The 17142-nt window shown below is 37.1% G+C and overlaps 1 protein-coding gene across 2 annotated transcripts in view; it reads left to right on the top strand.

Moving 5' to 3' along the window:
- LOC106880786 (uncharacterized) overlaps positions 1-17142 on the top strand; it is a 148024-nt gene that overhangs the window by 113165 nt on the left and 17717 nt on the right. For both annotated transcript variants that reach the window (XM_089364997.1, XM_089364998.1), the window contains 5 exons: positions 703-829; positions 1976-2077; positions 9047-9107; positions 9549-9584; positions 14823-14890. In XM_089364997.1, coding sequence (XP_089221123.1) covers positions 703-829; positions 1976-2077; positions 9047-9107; positions 9549-9584; positions 14823-14890 — 394 coding nt within the window. The remainder of the gene's footprint in view (positions 1-702; positions 830-1975; positions 2078-9046; positions 9108-9548; positions 9585-14822; positions 14891-17142) is intronic.

The following is a 17142-nucleotide window of genomic DNA, read 5'->3' as shown; positions in this document are numbered from 1 at the left end:
ACAAGTAAAAACTTGTTTCTAACAGAAACAAGTATAAGAATATATCTCCTCATTCTTCTCACCTTTTTTACTTCACACTCATTCCCACTCCCACCTCTATTTCCATGCTTTGCTCATATACAGTTAATGACTAGACACACACACATTCCACACCTCCACTAACCCATGCTACTTTACTTCTATATTTGCATGCCTCTGCATATGTATACCTCACACACTACAAAACCTCATGCACAGTACTCACCCACTTTATGCCTATCTCAAAACACAAACAAATTAACTGTATATGCATGCACATACTTTTCCTCTCTTCTTTCCTCCTTTCCCAAAGAACCATAGAACTGCATTCTCTTCTGGCCTTTATCCCCAGGCCTGCCTTCCCCCACTCTTCTCAACCACTTTTCCTCTTTTGCACTCTTCTATTATTTTTTCTTTATACTTTCCTTCTGATGAAGATTTAGCATCTAAAATGTTGAGAGTCCTTTTCTTCTTTAAGCCTTAAACTAATACAATATTTATTAAAACTTATCCCTCCTGTGTTGTCTTTTTCTTTTCTTTTTTTTTTTCTTGTCTGTTGTCTTCAATTTACATATATTTTCATTAAAACCAAGACTGTGTGTTTGTCTTGTAACTTGAATTTCACTTTTACACACACATACACACACACACACAATGTTCACACATTTTGTTTTTGCATTTCAGATAAAATTGCTACGTTAGAGCGTGACATTGAAACCATTCAAGCAGACAAAGCAAAAGTTGTTCGTCAGAACCATGAGCTCACAGTATTGACTTCATATCTGAAAGAGAAAGAGCTTCAATTTCAAAGGTGGGTTTGTGGTGTGTGTACTGATTTGTAAGCATTTGTAGACTTCATTTCAATCTGAACTATACCCAACACATTCTAGTATGATGACAACCAAACATTGTCTTCTTTGATATAGAGGCCTCTTACCCTATATCAGTAATACATTTATAAAATCCTGACTACAGTCTCTATAATCACTATAAAATCCAGGCTACAGGTTTTATTCGAACTTTGCTCTAAAAGTCTGTTGAATTGATTCTTTCCACTTGTCATTCTTGTCACCTAGATTTCAATAACTTCCAATATATATACACACACACACACTCTACCCATTCTGGCAGTCTATCCCCTGCCCCCTCATTCTCTTTCCTTACAATTTTTCAAACTGATTTTCTAACTCACCTAGGAACCTCATCTCCATTATCTCTTGCAGCTCCTACTGTTCATTTTCTCTTTTTCTCCCCTTCCAATACTGGATGTGAGAAATTGCTCTGCCCCACCCTCCCTTAGTTCAGAACCTTGTCTACTAGCATGAAGCAGGCCCTGCACCCCCAGAGCTGCATGGTAACCTCAATAGTGTAGGTGGCATGAAAAAATTACCTAGCTCATGCTGTAGATTGGTTGGCATAAGGAAGGGCATTCAGTTATAGCAACCATGCCAAAGCAGACATGTTAGTTCGATGCAGTTCTTGAACATAGATTCTGTCAAACCATCCAGTCCATGCCAGTATGGAACATGTTTTGTAATTGATGATGATGATGATAATAATATACATACAGTTTCTACCTACCAAATTACTGAATTCTCTCATTTGGATTAGTTGATCCTGGGCTGTACTAGAGTGCATTTACCCACAGTGTAATGTTGTGGGACTGGACCTGAAGTACACAAGCATCTGCATAAATATGTCAAGAGATATACGTAGTCACATTAACACCAAGCAACATTCAGTCATGCAGCAACATTTGTAATACATAAAAATGTAAGGTAAATAAAAGTATATCACAAATCGTCCTTAATGGTATAGAGCAGAAATTATGCTTGATTTATATGCATAATTTGATATGTACAGACAAATTGATAAAACTCATTCAATTTATAATAACAACAATATATTCTGTATCAAGAAACATCTCTCTATATATATATATATAAATATATTCCAGAGCTTTGGGTGAACAGGAAGTCCTCAAAAACCAGAACATTACCAAATTAGGAAGTGCTGAGGAACGAGTCAAGACAATTGAGGATGAACTAAGTAATTACATGTAAGTGAACCACATGACATGCTTGTTGAGAGGTCAACCTTCATATTTTTCTTGTTTCTTTTTCTTTTTTTTATATCAATTTTACATATTTATTATATGATTAATATTTTCATTGTTAATGTTATTAGAACTCGAGTGCCCTCTTTTATACATACAGAGTTTATATATTACTGCATGATTATAAACTGTACATATATATATATATATATATATATATATATATATATATATATATATATATATATATATATGCTAGCAGTACCCATGGAATTTCCAGTTATTTTGAAAATTGTATGATGAAATTGTATATTTCTCTGATTCTTGGGAAGATATAAAATTCCATGTAGGCAGTATTGAAAAGTCAATTAATCAGTCTGTGAACAAACAAACAAGCAGAATTGTAATATATATATCATCCATTTTATATTTTTTTTCTATGATTGCATGCATCATACAGAATTTGTTGAGGCAGCTGGAGGCTTTCTGTCACCAATTCTCACCTGTTTCCAAGCAAGGTAATACCTCCTGATGACCAGACATGTTTTCACATAATATTGTAAACATAGGACATTGCTTGCCCTATGGTGACACTTGTTTACAATTATCACACAGTTATAAAAAAAAGGAGACAGTAACACAGTCATGCAGACACCCACCCACACACACATGTACATATACATCTATGTATGACAAGCTTCTTTCAGTTTCCATCTCTCAAATTCATTCAAAATACTTTAATCAGGCTAGGACTATAGTAAAAAAATACTTACCTAAGGTGTCACACAGTGGGACTGAACCCCAAACTACATGGTTGGGAAGTAGCTTCTTACCACATTCACACCCGTGGCTATGGTTTATATATATAGGCCCAGGTATGGCTGTGTGGTAAGAAACTTGTTTCTCAACTGCATAGTTTAGGTTCAGTCCCACTGTGTAACACCTTGGGCAAATATCTTTACTATATAGCCAAAGCCTTTTGAGTGAACTTGGGAGATGGGAACTGAAAGTAGCCTATCGTGTATGTGTGCATGTGCATGTATGATAGTGTGTGTATGTGTGTGATGGGGTATGTGTGTATTTCTGTTTCTTGCCTTGACATTATATGATAATTGTAAATTAATGTCAATGGAATGCAAGTGGTGTCCTTCATTTCCAATATTTTGTGAAAATATGTTTGGTGATAGGAAAATTATTATTTTATTTGGAAACAGGTGAAGATTAGTGACAGGGAGGACATCTGGTTGTAGAAAATCTACTTCAACGTATTCCATCCAACTCATGTAAACATAAAAAAGTGAACTTTAAAACAATGATATATATATATATATATATATATACAGGCAGAGTCGTGGCTATGTAAGGTGCTTGCTTCCCAGTCACATGGTTCCAAGTTCAGTCCCACTGCATGGCACTTTGGGCAAGTGTCTTCTACCATAGCCTTGGGCCAACTAAAGTCTTGTGAGTGAATTCGGTAGAAAGAAAGTGAAAAGAAGCCTGTCATGTATGTGTGTGTGTGTGTCTTTGTACCAACACCACCACTTGACAACCAGTATTGGCATGTTTACATTCCTGTAACTTAGCGATTTGGCAAAAGTGTCCAATAAAATAAATACCAGGCTTTAAAAAATAAATCCTGGGGTTGATTTGTTTGGCTTTTAAGGTGGTGCCCCAGCTTGGCTGCAGTCAACTGACTGAAACAAGTAAAAGAAGCTTGCTTCCCAACCACATGGTTCCGGGTTCAGTCCCACAGCATGGCACCTTAGACAAGTGTCTTCTACTATCGCCTTGGGCCAACCAAAGCCTTGTGAGTGGAGTTGATAGACAGAAACTGAAAGAAGCCCATCATATATACATATATATATGCACATATAAATACATACATACTATGAGAATATTAAATAGGAATACAGTCTAAAAGAAAATGGTGGGTGGAAATATTGATGGGAATCAGTCTCTGAGAGATAAAAAAAAAAACATACTTAGAACTAGAGAATAATGCTTCAGGATTTTTTCCTTAATACAATACTATATGTATATAAATTCTGAAACAATGCTTTGGGCCTCAAACAAGTTATGAATGAGAAATGGATTGCAATGGTAAAATATCAAGTGAATTGTTTATTATATATCTAAGAAAGAAAGAAAGCAATCAGTATGACTTAGCTTTGTTGATATTCATAGATCCTAGTTAAGAGGTCAATGAAAATAACACATCAGGATTCTTTTTTACTCGTTATAATAAAGCACTTAAATACATACATACATTCTAAAAGAAAGACTACATTATTGGCCCTAAACAGATTATGAATGAGAAAGTGAGCTGCAGTATGTATGTGTATATATTTTATATATATATGTATGTATATGTATTAATATGTGTAAGTGTAAAGCATTGAAAAAAAAAACTTTTTATAAACCCATGTTTCAACACAAATTTGCATTGATTACTTGAAAGACAAATGATCCATCTATGCATCCATCTTCTCTGCTCATTTATTCATAGCAGGGGTTAGAGTCCTCAGGCACCTCTTCTGAAGGGTCTCGTCACAAGCAATTATGAAAAGTAATGAAGAAATACTAAATCAAGCTAATCTTCAAATCAATCTATTAAATTTACTACAAATTCTTTAAAAAAAAAGAACATAAATATATTTATATTTATATGTGCAGGAGTAGCTTGCTTACCAACCACACGGTTCTGGGTTCAGTACCACTGTGTGGCACCTTGGGCAAGTGTCTTCTACTATAGCCTCAGGTCGACCAAAGCCTTGTGAGTGGATTTAGTAGACGATGTATATGTGTGTGTCTGTGTTTGTCCCCACCAACATCGCTTGACAACCAATGCTGGTGTGTTTACGTCCCCGTAAATTAGCGGTTCGGCAAAAGTGACCGATAGAATAAGTACTAGACTTGCAAAAAATAAGTCCTGCGGTTGATTTGCTCAACTAAACATGGCCGCAGTCAAATAACTGAAAAGAATAAAAGAAAAAAGACAGGTTATGAATATTTAACAAGAACAATAGTATCTTGTATTCTGTATAACATGCCAACACCTGCACTAATTGAAAACAAAAAAGCAGAATTAAAACCCAGAGGCATTGGTCACCTTTTTCTTACCTAGTACAAAGCTACTCCTCGTTTGTCAAGGGGTCTTTGCTTCTATACAAGGTAAAGGCATTGCACATGCATGTGCACACATATATATAAAGTGTGTATGTGCATATATATTCATACTGGCTATTTTTTTACGAGTATAGGACAAAAGCCGAAAAGCTTAGTCATTCAAACGTACTTCTTATCGTTTTTATGTTTCTACACATTTCTTGAAGTAAATGCTTTCCTTTTTGTTAGAATTCAGACAATATGTACATCGAGTAGTAAAGAGTTTTGTATTCTGTTATTCTATTACTGATGGTAAGGTTGATTTATTTTCGTTTTCAAACTTAAAAAATTATTCTAAAAACGAGAAAAATAATTAAAACACACGGAACATGCCATTGTGAGGGACATAGATGTTTTGACACCGTTTTTCGATTGAATACATTTTGTTTACTTAAAAATTAGAATTTTGGAAACTAATTTTTTTTTACACCACGATTTTCGTTTTTGTTTATGTGAAATTATAAAAGAATTTGTAAGATTTGGCTGTTATTTCTAGCATGTGGAGAGACCTTCTAGGCCTAAATTTATGTGCTGTTATAAATCTTCTAAAAAAAGATTCTGGGTTCGATATATTCGACTAAAAATTCTTCAAAGCGGTGCCCCAGCATGGCCGCAGTCCAGTGACTGAAATAATATAAAGATTTTTAGAAAATTAAAAACAAAACGAAGAATAACCCAAAAATATAACGTAGGGGTGTTATTAAAAAATAACAAGAGATTTGGCTGTTATTTCTAGCATATAGAGGGACCTTCTGGGCTTAACGTTGAAAATAATCTAAAAAAAAATTCTGGGGTCGATATAATCGACTAAAAATTCCTCAAGTTGGTGCCGTAGCATGGTCGCAATCTAATGACTGCAACAAATAAAAAGAAACAAAAAACAAAATATATCACAGAAGTGGTTTTGATCAGGCTTTAAAAAATTCTGGGTTCCATACAGCCATCGAAGTATTCTTCAAGGCGGTACCCAAGCATTGCCGGCAGCAGTGTAATAACAGCAACAAGTAAAAAAAAAAAAAAAATTCTGGGGTCGATACATTCAACTAGAAATTCTAAAAACAGAAAAATAACCGAAAAATATAACCATGAGGCTTTTTTCCGGATCCCAGATCATCAGGTTACCTAATATCCGGTACAAAACCAATTGATGAGACTGGTTATACTTTGATTAATATATATGTATTATTATCATTTAACATGTTTTCGATGATAATGTAATAGTATGATGCTGATGATGACTATATATATACATGTATGTATACACACTCTGCGCACACATACACATGCATATACATAAGTGCAGTTTATGAAGATAAATATATAAAATTCACTATAAAATAGGTCATTGTGAACTAAATTAAAATCTTAACTGAAAAATATTATTGCAAAAGAAGGTTTCTCTTCATCAATATAAATAAAATTAGGTCTAGTGGAAGCAAAATGGAAGCAGTGAAGTATCAATCTAGACGGGTTTTCTTTGAAACAAAATAACTATTTCAGCTCAGTTTCCAATGATTTGGATAACTTTTCAATGTGGTTATAAATACATTCAATACAAATCAACAGACATGCAGTGCGTAACTAGCACGTCTTGACTGCACACCACTGGAAGAAAAACATATAAAACTCACTATAAAATAGGTCATTGTGAACTGCATTACTAATATCTTAACTGAAAAATATATTAAAGCAAAAAAAGGTTTCTTTTTATCAATATAAATAAAATTAGGTCATGAAAAACTATTTAGTACAGTCCATTATCATTCTACCCAAAGACATTTTAATGTCTGTTTCCTTATTGGCATAGATTGTTAATATCTGTTGTAACATTATGTAGATCAAATGATTACTAAAAAAATATTTCCTTTAATAATCTGCTGTATTTACACATCCACCAGGCATCATCCAGACACTTGATGATCTTAATCTATTGGATGATTATTTAATGTTGAAAAGTGCCCAGGCTAGATAAATTCTTTTTTTTTTTAAATGGGAAGAAAACAGAAAATTTATTGTCAAATGATACCTTATTCACCTGAACTTTGGTAATTTTTGATTGAAACTACTTTTCTTAAGATAACTAATGTATGTCTTTGCAAGAAAAATCTTAACATTTTACTTCATACTTAAAATTATGTATTCCCTAAATCTTTGCATTAGAAACTCAAAACTTCTTTGCAAGTAAAATATGTGGTTCACATGAATGATGAAATATGATACAACAAATTGTTCATCATGAAGCAACAAAATTTATTTTTACTTAGTCCAAAAGTTCATGTTTACAATGTGTGTGTGTGTGTGTGTGTGTGAGAGAGAGAGAGAAATCGGTTGTCAAAAATCAAGTAGTTCTGGTTGGCTGTGAGTCAAAACTAGAGTGATTAAGAGAGATGAATTGGTCCATTTAACATCAATCCCTTTTATGTGCTACTCTAGAAGTTTTGGTATAAGTATGGAACAAATTAAATCATCCAAGCACTAAAGACTCTCCATTTCCCATGTATATTATATAAGGCCTAATTTGAATAATTAACTTTTTTCTTATATTTCTTTTGAAATGCACCATCTGTTTCAATTAAAAAATTATGGAAAATTTAGTAAAATAATTTTGATGTTATTAAGCTGGTATTTGGAACATAAATTAACATGATATTTTAATGGAAGTTTTCAATTTAGATCACTTGAAAGCAATAAGTTTGTATCATAGAACCAGTTACAGTCTCAGGTGGGTTGGATCAAAAGGGTTAATTTGCAGATAGATAAAATGTTCAGAGAACTTCATTGTTTCTCTTAAACCAAGAAAATTCCCTAACACCAACTGGTTTTTCGCTGCTAGTGTTTCAAAATGCTCTAGAAAGGCTAATTAATATCAATACCTTGCACATTTTCTGGCAAATCAGAATAAAAATCATAAAAAGTAAAATTTCTCTCAGATTAAAAAAAAAAAGAGTCTGGATTGTTTGGCCTGGTCATGCTTTTTTACAGGTGACTGCAAGCAAAAGACACAACCCCTACTGTTGTTTACAATCAGCTGATACACACGAAGATGAAGGAAAATACAAACTCACCCACGTGCACACACACACACACACACACACACACAGGTGTCCTTAGTTTTTCTCAACCTTTATTGACCTGCGACTATAGTTTAAACTGCCAACTGACAATATTCATGCAGTTGGACTGAACCTCTAACCACTGCATGGCAACTTGGGTACGTATCTTCTTTGATAACCCCAAGCCAACTAGAGTCTTGTGAGTGAATTTGATAAATAGAAACTGAAAGAAGTCCATCATACACACACATATATGTATGTAATTGTGTGTGCATGTTTGTGTTTCCTTGTCTTGACATGGTGTAATAATTGCGAATGAGTGTTACTATCATTCAAGCAGCATTACTTCTTTCTAGTATTCTGCAAAAAAAGCCATCTCTAGCCTTGCTTAGGAAAAGGTGAAGGTAGATGACAGGAAGGGCATCCAGCTGTAGACAATATGCCTCACTAAACTTCATCTGACCCATAAAACAAATAAAGGGATAAAAATATTGATGTTACATTTATTGTCCAGTTACAGTCATTTCAGTAACAGGAGTAGGGTAAGTAAATCATTCAACATGCTGGAACCCATAGAAACAATGGTTATTTAACTGTATGCCCGTGTGTGTGTGTGCTCAACCTATGCTGGTGTGGAAAATGGATGTTAAATAATAATGATGATGATGATATATGTATGATGCATGCATATACATACATATAGAGAAATCACACTCATATATGCATTTACAATTATATTTGTTTTTCATTGCAGACAACAAAATGAAGATTTGAAACGAGAAATCCTCAAAGCTGAGCGAGATTTTCGTGCACAGGTGACGCTTGATATATACATATATGTGGGTGTGTATGAATGCATGTGTGTGTGTATACATGTGCTAATACATATGAAGACGCATAACAGATAAATATTTATATATCATGTTCCACTCTCCAAAATGTATATAAAAGATTTGAGATTGTTTCAATTTTATCAAAATTTCTGTAGCATTTTGAAATAATATTGTTAAACCAATTTTGTTTCCTTAAAAATACAAAGTCATACAAATATATTCCTACATTGTTAAATGCCAACAACAAATACATAAAACATATAGATTGCGAAAAATAAATGGCACATAAAATATAGATACATAGAAGAAGCAAGGAATTGGAATGTTTTCTATGTTCTAAGATCAAAATCTGCCAAATTGCAATTGGTGGACTATGGTTGATAATCATTATTATTATGGTTATGTTATTTTCTTTCTTTGCAGATTGCAGCAAATGAAAAGAAAGCTCATGAGAATTGGGTAATGTATTATTATTTTTATTATTATTATTGAGTGAGAGAGTAGTGCATGCCATCAAAATGACACTGGGGTAAAATATACGAAACCCATTCTACCCATCATGACTAGCCATCTGACAAGGGTACACTAGGCACATGCATCACAACCACATGTGCGCAACATGGTGATCTCATATAAAGATAAACAGCACATGACCTTGCAGGTGGGGACCAGTTAAACTTTTCTTCAGGTCGTGTAGCCCATCCTGCTCAAAAGGTCCCTGAGTAAGGGTTGTTGAAGGGTGTTGAGTGAAACACTCATGTTTCCAGAGGTGAATTATTCAAACCCCAAAGAATTCCTCTCAACACATGGCTATGATGCTCCCCCACTACTTCTGCTTGTGATCAGAGATGCTCATATCATCAGCCACTAAGGGACATACTCTAAGGGACTGGTTATGGTCAAACAATTGACCAGCAAAACTATGGTATTGAGCAGAGTATTTGCTGCAGCTCATCTTTTATACCAAGACAAAACAATGTACATGATAACACTTCCAATCAGTTAAGAACAGAAGCCATGAGAGCCACCACCTGGTGCTGCATAGGGGTATTTATTATTATTGACAGGTGCGAAAATTAACGCGGAAAAGTCAATGGGCTTGCAACTAGGCACCTGGAGGGGCAAGTCCATGCCGTCCAACAGCGTCGTAGGGCGCTGGACAGAAGGACCCATTAAACTGCTCGGGGTCTGGTTCGGTCCGGACCTCCAGTTGGAGAAAAACTGGGAAGAAGTGACGAACAGGGTGGCCAACCTCACCCAGAAATGGGCTGAGAGGAAGCTCTCCTTGAAAGGTCGAGCGGAGGTGGCGAATGCGTACATCGCATCCGTCATCTATTACCGTTTGACCGTCGTCCCTTGTCCCGACCGCTGGTTAACCAAGATAGTACGCTTGCTCTTCAACTTTTTGTGGAAGGGTCAGGTACCACTGGTCAGGCGCTCCATCTGCTGTCAACAGCCGCTGAACGGAGGCCTTGGCATGCCGTGGTTGCTGATGCGCAAACATGCGCTCAGGCTACGACATCTCAAGCGTTTCGTGGACGGTGAACAGGTGTGGTCGCCTTTCGTCAGACGCTATTTTCCGCAGCTCGTTTCTTTAACAGAGCTGCAATCCTGGATCAAATGTAGACCGAGAAAGGGCGCTTGGCACCTCGAGTGCCGCCAAACTCTCACTGCCCTCAGTCAGGCGGGCAGTGCGATCGGTAGTAGCTCCACTCTAGCGTTCTATAGAGGGTTAGTGGGAGAAAAGTGCGACGACGTTCTCGGGGAAACTCTAGGCGTCGAGGATAATCAGCTAAGCAGTCTGTTCAGGAGAACTTTTGGGCCAGGGCCCATGGATAATTTCCAAAGGTCCCTCGCCTGGCAGTGCTACCGAGGTGCGCTACCTGTTCAAGATAAACTCTACCGACATGGAAGTGCCGTCAACCGGGCCTGCCCGAGGTGCGCTCAGGACGACAAAACCGTTCTGCACGCACTCGTCCAATGCCCGAGCATTGCTGACCTGTGGGTCTATATCGAACAGCGACTGTCACGTGTAGGACGGATCCAGTTATCAGCAGGATCCATCATGAGAATTGACCCGCCGACCTCCTTTAACCAGGAGGGCAAGGCAATTTTCCTATGCCTAGTGGCTGTAGCGAAAGAGGTGATATGGTGGACCCGTTTGAAAGGGCTAAAGACAGACACTTTCCTCTTTGGCCAAGGCCTCATCAACTTTTTCAAGTTCCACTTGAGAAGGAAGATGAGAGTAGAGAGGGAAGTGCTGTCTCATAGCAAATTCGTTGAAAGATGGGTGACTGTTGGAAGAATGGCCAGTATAAACGGACCAATTCTGAGAATACACCTGTAGGAAAAAAAGGTAATGTAAAAGGAGAAAGGGCTCTATACCCCTTTCTTATTTTTTCTGACCAGGCTCCCATGGTTTTATGGGTTTTTCCATGTGTAACATTTCCTTTTTCGAAGCGCCTCCCCCTTCGGGGGTTTCTACTTATTTATTTATCTATTTATTTATCTATTTATTCATTATATCTTTCTCCGTTTTCTTCCTCTGTTTAGACGAACTTTCCTACCTTTTCAGACAAAACCTTTTGTAACCTTCGTCCTGTCTTTGTCCTTATATGTTTTTAATTGATATTAGCCCTTGTGGCCAATAAAACGAATTAATTATTATTATTATTATTATTATTATTAGTAGTAGTAGTAGTAGTAGTAGTATGTGGGGCAAGCTGGCAGAATTATTACCATGCCAGACACAATGCTCAAGGGCGTTTCTTCCAACTTTACATTCTGAGTTGAAATTTTGTGGAGGTCAACATTGCCTTTCATCTTTCATGGTCAATAAAAGAAGTACCAGTTGAGTGCTGGCATTGATGTAATCACCTAGTCCCTCTGCCCGAGATTGCTGGCCTTGTGTCAGAATTTGAAACCATTATTGTTATTATTATTATCGTTAATATTATTATTGTTTATGATCACATAATTATCAAATAATAGTTACATAATTATTATAATAATTATTACTATTCAACTGCTTCACCTCATCTTCCTTTTTTGCCTTTTTCTGCTTCTTGTAACCAGTATGTGTCTTTACATTAGGAATCTCTTTTCCCATTAGCTTTGGTAGATTTTCAGTTTAATGTTGACAGTAAGAAATACTTCTTTACATATAAGAAATACTTCTTTACATGTAAGAAATTAGCCTTGAATACCTATAACAAACAAAGTTGCCTTCAACATAGCATGTTTAGAGAGCATTCTTCTTTATGAAGCTGAAACCTGAACTCTGAAGAAGGAGCTTCAAGAGTGTCTTGAGGATACATGTACCAGGCTTCTCATGAGTGCTCAAAGTGTCTCACAGTTTGAGCACAGGACCAAAGAAGATTTATGGACACATTCCACCTGCGTCTACTGTTATTGATCAATGCAGGATAAGCTTTTCTGGCCACTGTTATTATACTGAGCTGAAAGCCTTATCAAATGCTACGTTTTGGAGACTTCCATATCCTAACAGAGAAAGATGACCATTCAAGCACTATTATTATGTCAGTTATAATACTGTTGCTATTGCATGATTCAGTTCATAAACAAGCACATCTCTGTGTACCTTAGAGCTTCTTTTCTGTCAATCTTTTTTACTGCTTTCATTCAGGGTTATTTTAAAGCAGTTTTAACAATAACACCATAACATTTACTGATGAGGAGACTCAATACTAAAAGTAGAGCAAAAATTTCTTATAAAATCTGTTTTGACTGTAGCTTTAAGTTTTACCTGTTTGTTTGTTCTTTCTGAAATTGTATAGGGAAAAGTATTTGCCAAAAATGTTATGGAAGATATACTGTAAGGGTTTCTCAAGGATCTGAAAAAGTTCCTGGAGACATTGGTTTTCATATAGATGAGGAGGGTGGCCCATACCAAATCAGCTGTCTGCATCTACTCTTTCTACTATAGTGGGTAGATGTTTATACACAAATGCTGTGTTGAGCACTCATTTTCACTGTTCAACATTAGCATGTGTATATGTGTGTGTGTGTGTGTGTGTAGATAGATAGATAGATAGATAGATATAAAACCCATGCCAGCATAGAAAACAGAAGTTAAAGGATGATGATAATAAAAATGTTCCCAGAGACAATTAAGCTTTAAAAAAATCATCACACGGCCCAGATTACTGCCAGAATAAGTTAGTGTCACATTTTTTTCACTAGGATCAGTCAGAGTTCTCAGGGTCACCCAACCCATATTAGATAGGCAAGTGCTTGGGGAATTCCTGCTACATTTTCTGATATGGATCTCTGTACTTATGCAGCCTCTAAGGACCAGCTTGAGCTTAGTGTCTGGACTAAAATTAATTTTGTCATTATAGCCAGCTCTCCTAAGAGCCTCATTTTAGTATTCTGCATTATTAGTGGAAAGGTTGGAAAACCTAATTGAAATATTTTTAAGCCATCATACATCTGCCAGTCTTTATAGCTGTTGGATCAACTTCAAGTAGTCTCTCTCTCCCTCTCTCTCTCTCTCCCCCTCTCTCTCTCTCCACGCACACACACATTCTCCTCATTTTCTGCAATGGCTCAAATTATTGTTTCAATGCTTCTTCTGTGTCAGTGAAGTTAAATGTACCCTATCATTCCTTTTATACTGCTGACTATGATGTCCCCTAATACTCATCTGCTGATCAGTGTACAGTCTGTAGTAAGTCAACTGCTGAGTCCTTGCTCTTTATTATCTGTAACACCTGCTTGGAGTGCCAAACTGCAGTGCACTTCCATGAACTGTTCTTTGATGGTTGTTGTATCTTCAACAGAATTATCAACAAGATCTTACTGGTGATGATGATGACAGTTATGATATGGTACTCCAAGCAACCAGCAGTTCTTGCAGCATTGGAAAATGTAGCAAAAACTGTCTGCATCTAGGCCATTGGCTACTTACCTTAGAAATATCACTTGGTACTTAGCTTGGTAAGAACCTTCATCATTATGTCATCTTTTGCTTTCAGTAACTCTGCAGGAAGGTTATCAACACCTACTGCTTTGTGGTCAAGCAAGTACTGAATTGCTTCCATCACTTCGGCTTCCAGAATTTCTGACTAGCATGCAATCCAACATGTTACAGTCACTCTTATTGTCACCATTTGGATATTCCGAGACATTCTGGTAAAGTTTCTCTTCATACTTCCACATCTTTGGGACATGCTTCAGATCAGAATTTGGCTCTCCTTATTGTTGATGTTTTTTTTTATGTTTCAGTTGAAAATTTTTGCTAAGATTTTTGGTGACACTACAAAACATTCTGAAGCTATTATAGTGAAGGCCATCCTATGCTCTACACTGTCTTTCCAACCATGAGGCCATGTCCTCCTTAATTTTGTTCTGCACTGTGAGCCATTTTCTTTTCTCTGATCATCCTCCTCCGAAGAAAAACAATGTATGCCTCTACAACATAGCAGTTAAGAACTCTAAGATGAACTTTACTTAATGAGCTGTTTGAAGATTTTAAGCTGATTATGACCACAGCAGATACTAAGTAAAAAAGCTAAGGATGCATGTCTGTGTGTACACAATACATGCACACAACATTTTTCATATATATATATATAAACATTCACATTTTGTTTACTTTACATATCATCATAATAATCTATATTATTTATAAGTTAACAATTATCACTAATTTTTTCTATTTTTTTATTTTGGCAGCTGGCCACCCGCTGTGCGGAACGTGAATTAAAAGAATCAAAGCATGAATGTGCTGTATTACGCCAAAAGTAAGTATGATTAGACATTGTTTTCACTGGAGCAACATGAAAATTAAGGATCTTGTTTAAGAACACAACACAGGGCCTCGTCTGGGAATCAAACTCATTACCTCATGATTGTGAGCCCAATGCTTTAACCACTGAGCCATGTGTCTATATATATATATATATATATATATATATATATATATATATATCATTTACACACTACCTTGTGTGAATAACATTCTTCTTATGATCAATTCTAGGCTTTGTCACTAACTCAGTTTGTAACCAAATTAGATGATGTTTACAATTTTAGATTGGTCACATCATAAGCTACATTTCGAGCTAAAAAAATTTTAAATTGGTTTGGTAGAAAAAAAGTTTGAGCCAAATATGCGAGGTCATAAACAGGAGAATAATGCCTGAAATCAACTTTGAGTACAAATTTTTTTTTTTTTCAATAAATTTATATTTTATTTTAGCTTATACGATCCATCTCAACGACAGGAGTCTATCCATGTTAGTTATATGCAAAAATATTCAATAGAAAAAGTACTGAAGTAAAAACCAACGAAAAATAGGAGATCATCATCATTGTTTAACATCCGCTTTCCATGCTAGCATGGGTTGGACGATTTGACTGAGGACTGGCAAGCCAGAAGGCTGCACCAGGCTCCAATCTGATCTGGCAGAGTTTCTACAGCTGGATGCCCTTCCTAACGCCAACCACTCTGAGAGTGTAGTGGGTGCTTTTATGTGCCACCGGCACGAAGGCCAGTCAGGCGGTACTGGCAACAGCCACGCTCAAAATGGTGTTTTTTATGTGCCACCTGCATGGGAGCCAGTTCAGCGGCACTGGCAACGACCTCGCTCGAATTATTTTCTAATGTGCTACCAGCACAAGTGCTAGAAGGTAATGCTGGTAACGGTTACACTCAAATGGTGCCATTTACGGGCCACTAGCACGGAAGCCAGACAGCTGCTCTGGCAATGAACACGCTTGGACAGTGCTGTTAGTGCTCCACTAGTGCAGGTGCCAGTCATCGAATATGGTTCAATTACGATTTCGATTTCGCTTGCCCCAACAGGTCTTTGCAAACAGAGTTTAGTGTCCAATGAAGGAGAGGTTGGCATGGGTGCCAGTCGTCGGATTCGGTTCGATTTCAATTTCAGATTCCAAATTCACTTGCCTCAACAGGTCTTCGCAAGCAGTTTTTAGTGTCCAATGAAGTAAAGATACAAATAAATGAGCTGGCTACACTTCTGGCAGAGGCCACAGATTATGCTCTCGCTTGGTTTGCTGGGTCTTCTCACGTACTGCATATTTCCAAAGGTCCCGGTCACTAATCATTGCCTCGGTGAGGCCTAAAGTTCGAAGGTCTTGCTTCACCACCTCATCCCAGGTCTTCCTGGGCCTACCTCTTCCACGGGTTCCCTCAACTGCTAGGGTGTGACACTTTTTCACACAGCTATCCTCATCCATTCTCACCACATGACCATATCAGTGCAATCGTCTCTCTTGCACACCACAACTGATACTTCTTAGGTCTAACTTTTCTCTCAAGGTACTTACACTCTGTCGAGTATGCACACTGACATTACACATCCATTGGAGCATACTGGCTTTGTTTCTTGCGAGTTTACACAGTCATGGCTCCTGTTTCACTGTCATGTAGCATGGCTGTTCGTACACATGCATCATACAGTCTGCCTTTTAGTCTGAGTGAGAGGCCCTTTGTCGCCAGCAGAGGTAAGAGCTCTCTAAACTTTGCCCAGGCTATTCATATTCTAGCAGTTACACTTTCAGCGCACCCTCCCCCGCTACAAACTTGGTCACCTAGGTAATGGCAGCTATCAACTACTTCTAGTTTTTCTCCCTGGAGTGTGGCAGAAGTTGTTTTCTGCACATTCTCAGTGTTTATTGCTCCTGAGCATCATCCACATACAAAAACTATCTTGCTAGTTAACCTTCCTTTCATATTGCTGCACCTCTTATGTGTCCATAGCTTACACTGGGTACATCTTATGGAGTTACTACCTATGCCTTTTCTGCAGAGCGAGCAGGGCCATCTACCTGAAGGGGTTTGTGTGTTGTCTACCTTCCTACTTATTAAGACTTTGGTTTTAGCTAGGTTGACTCTAAGGCCCTTCGATTCTAGTCCTTGCTTCCACACCTAAAACTTCTCTTCTAGTTCTGATAGTGACTCAGCAATTAGGGCAAGGTCATCAGCATAGAGCAGCTCCCAGAGGCATACTGTCTTGAATTCCTCTGTTAT

This window comes from Octopus bimaculoides, chromosome Z, assembly GCF_046866305.1.
Source record: "Octopus bimaculoides isolate indiv1 chromosome Z, ASM4686630v1, whole genome shotgun sequence".
In the NCBI taxonomy this organism is placed as follows: Eukaryota; Metazoa; Mollusca; class Cephalopoda; order Octopoda; family Octopodidae; genus Octopus; species Octopus bimaculoides.
Note: the sequence above shows the minus strand (reverse complement) of the source record. Positions and strands in the feature narration are given on the sequence as shown.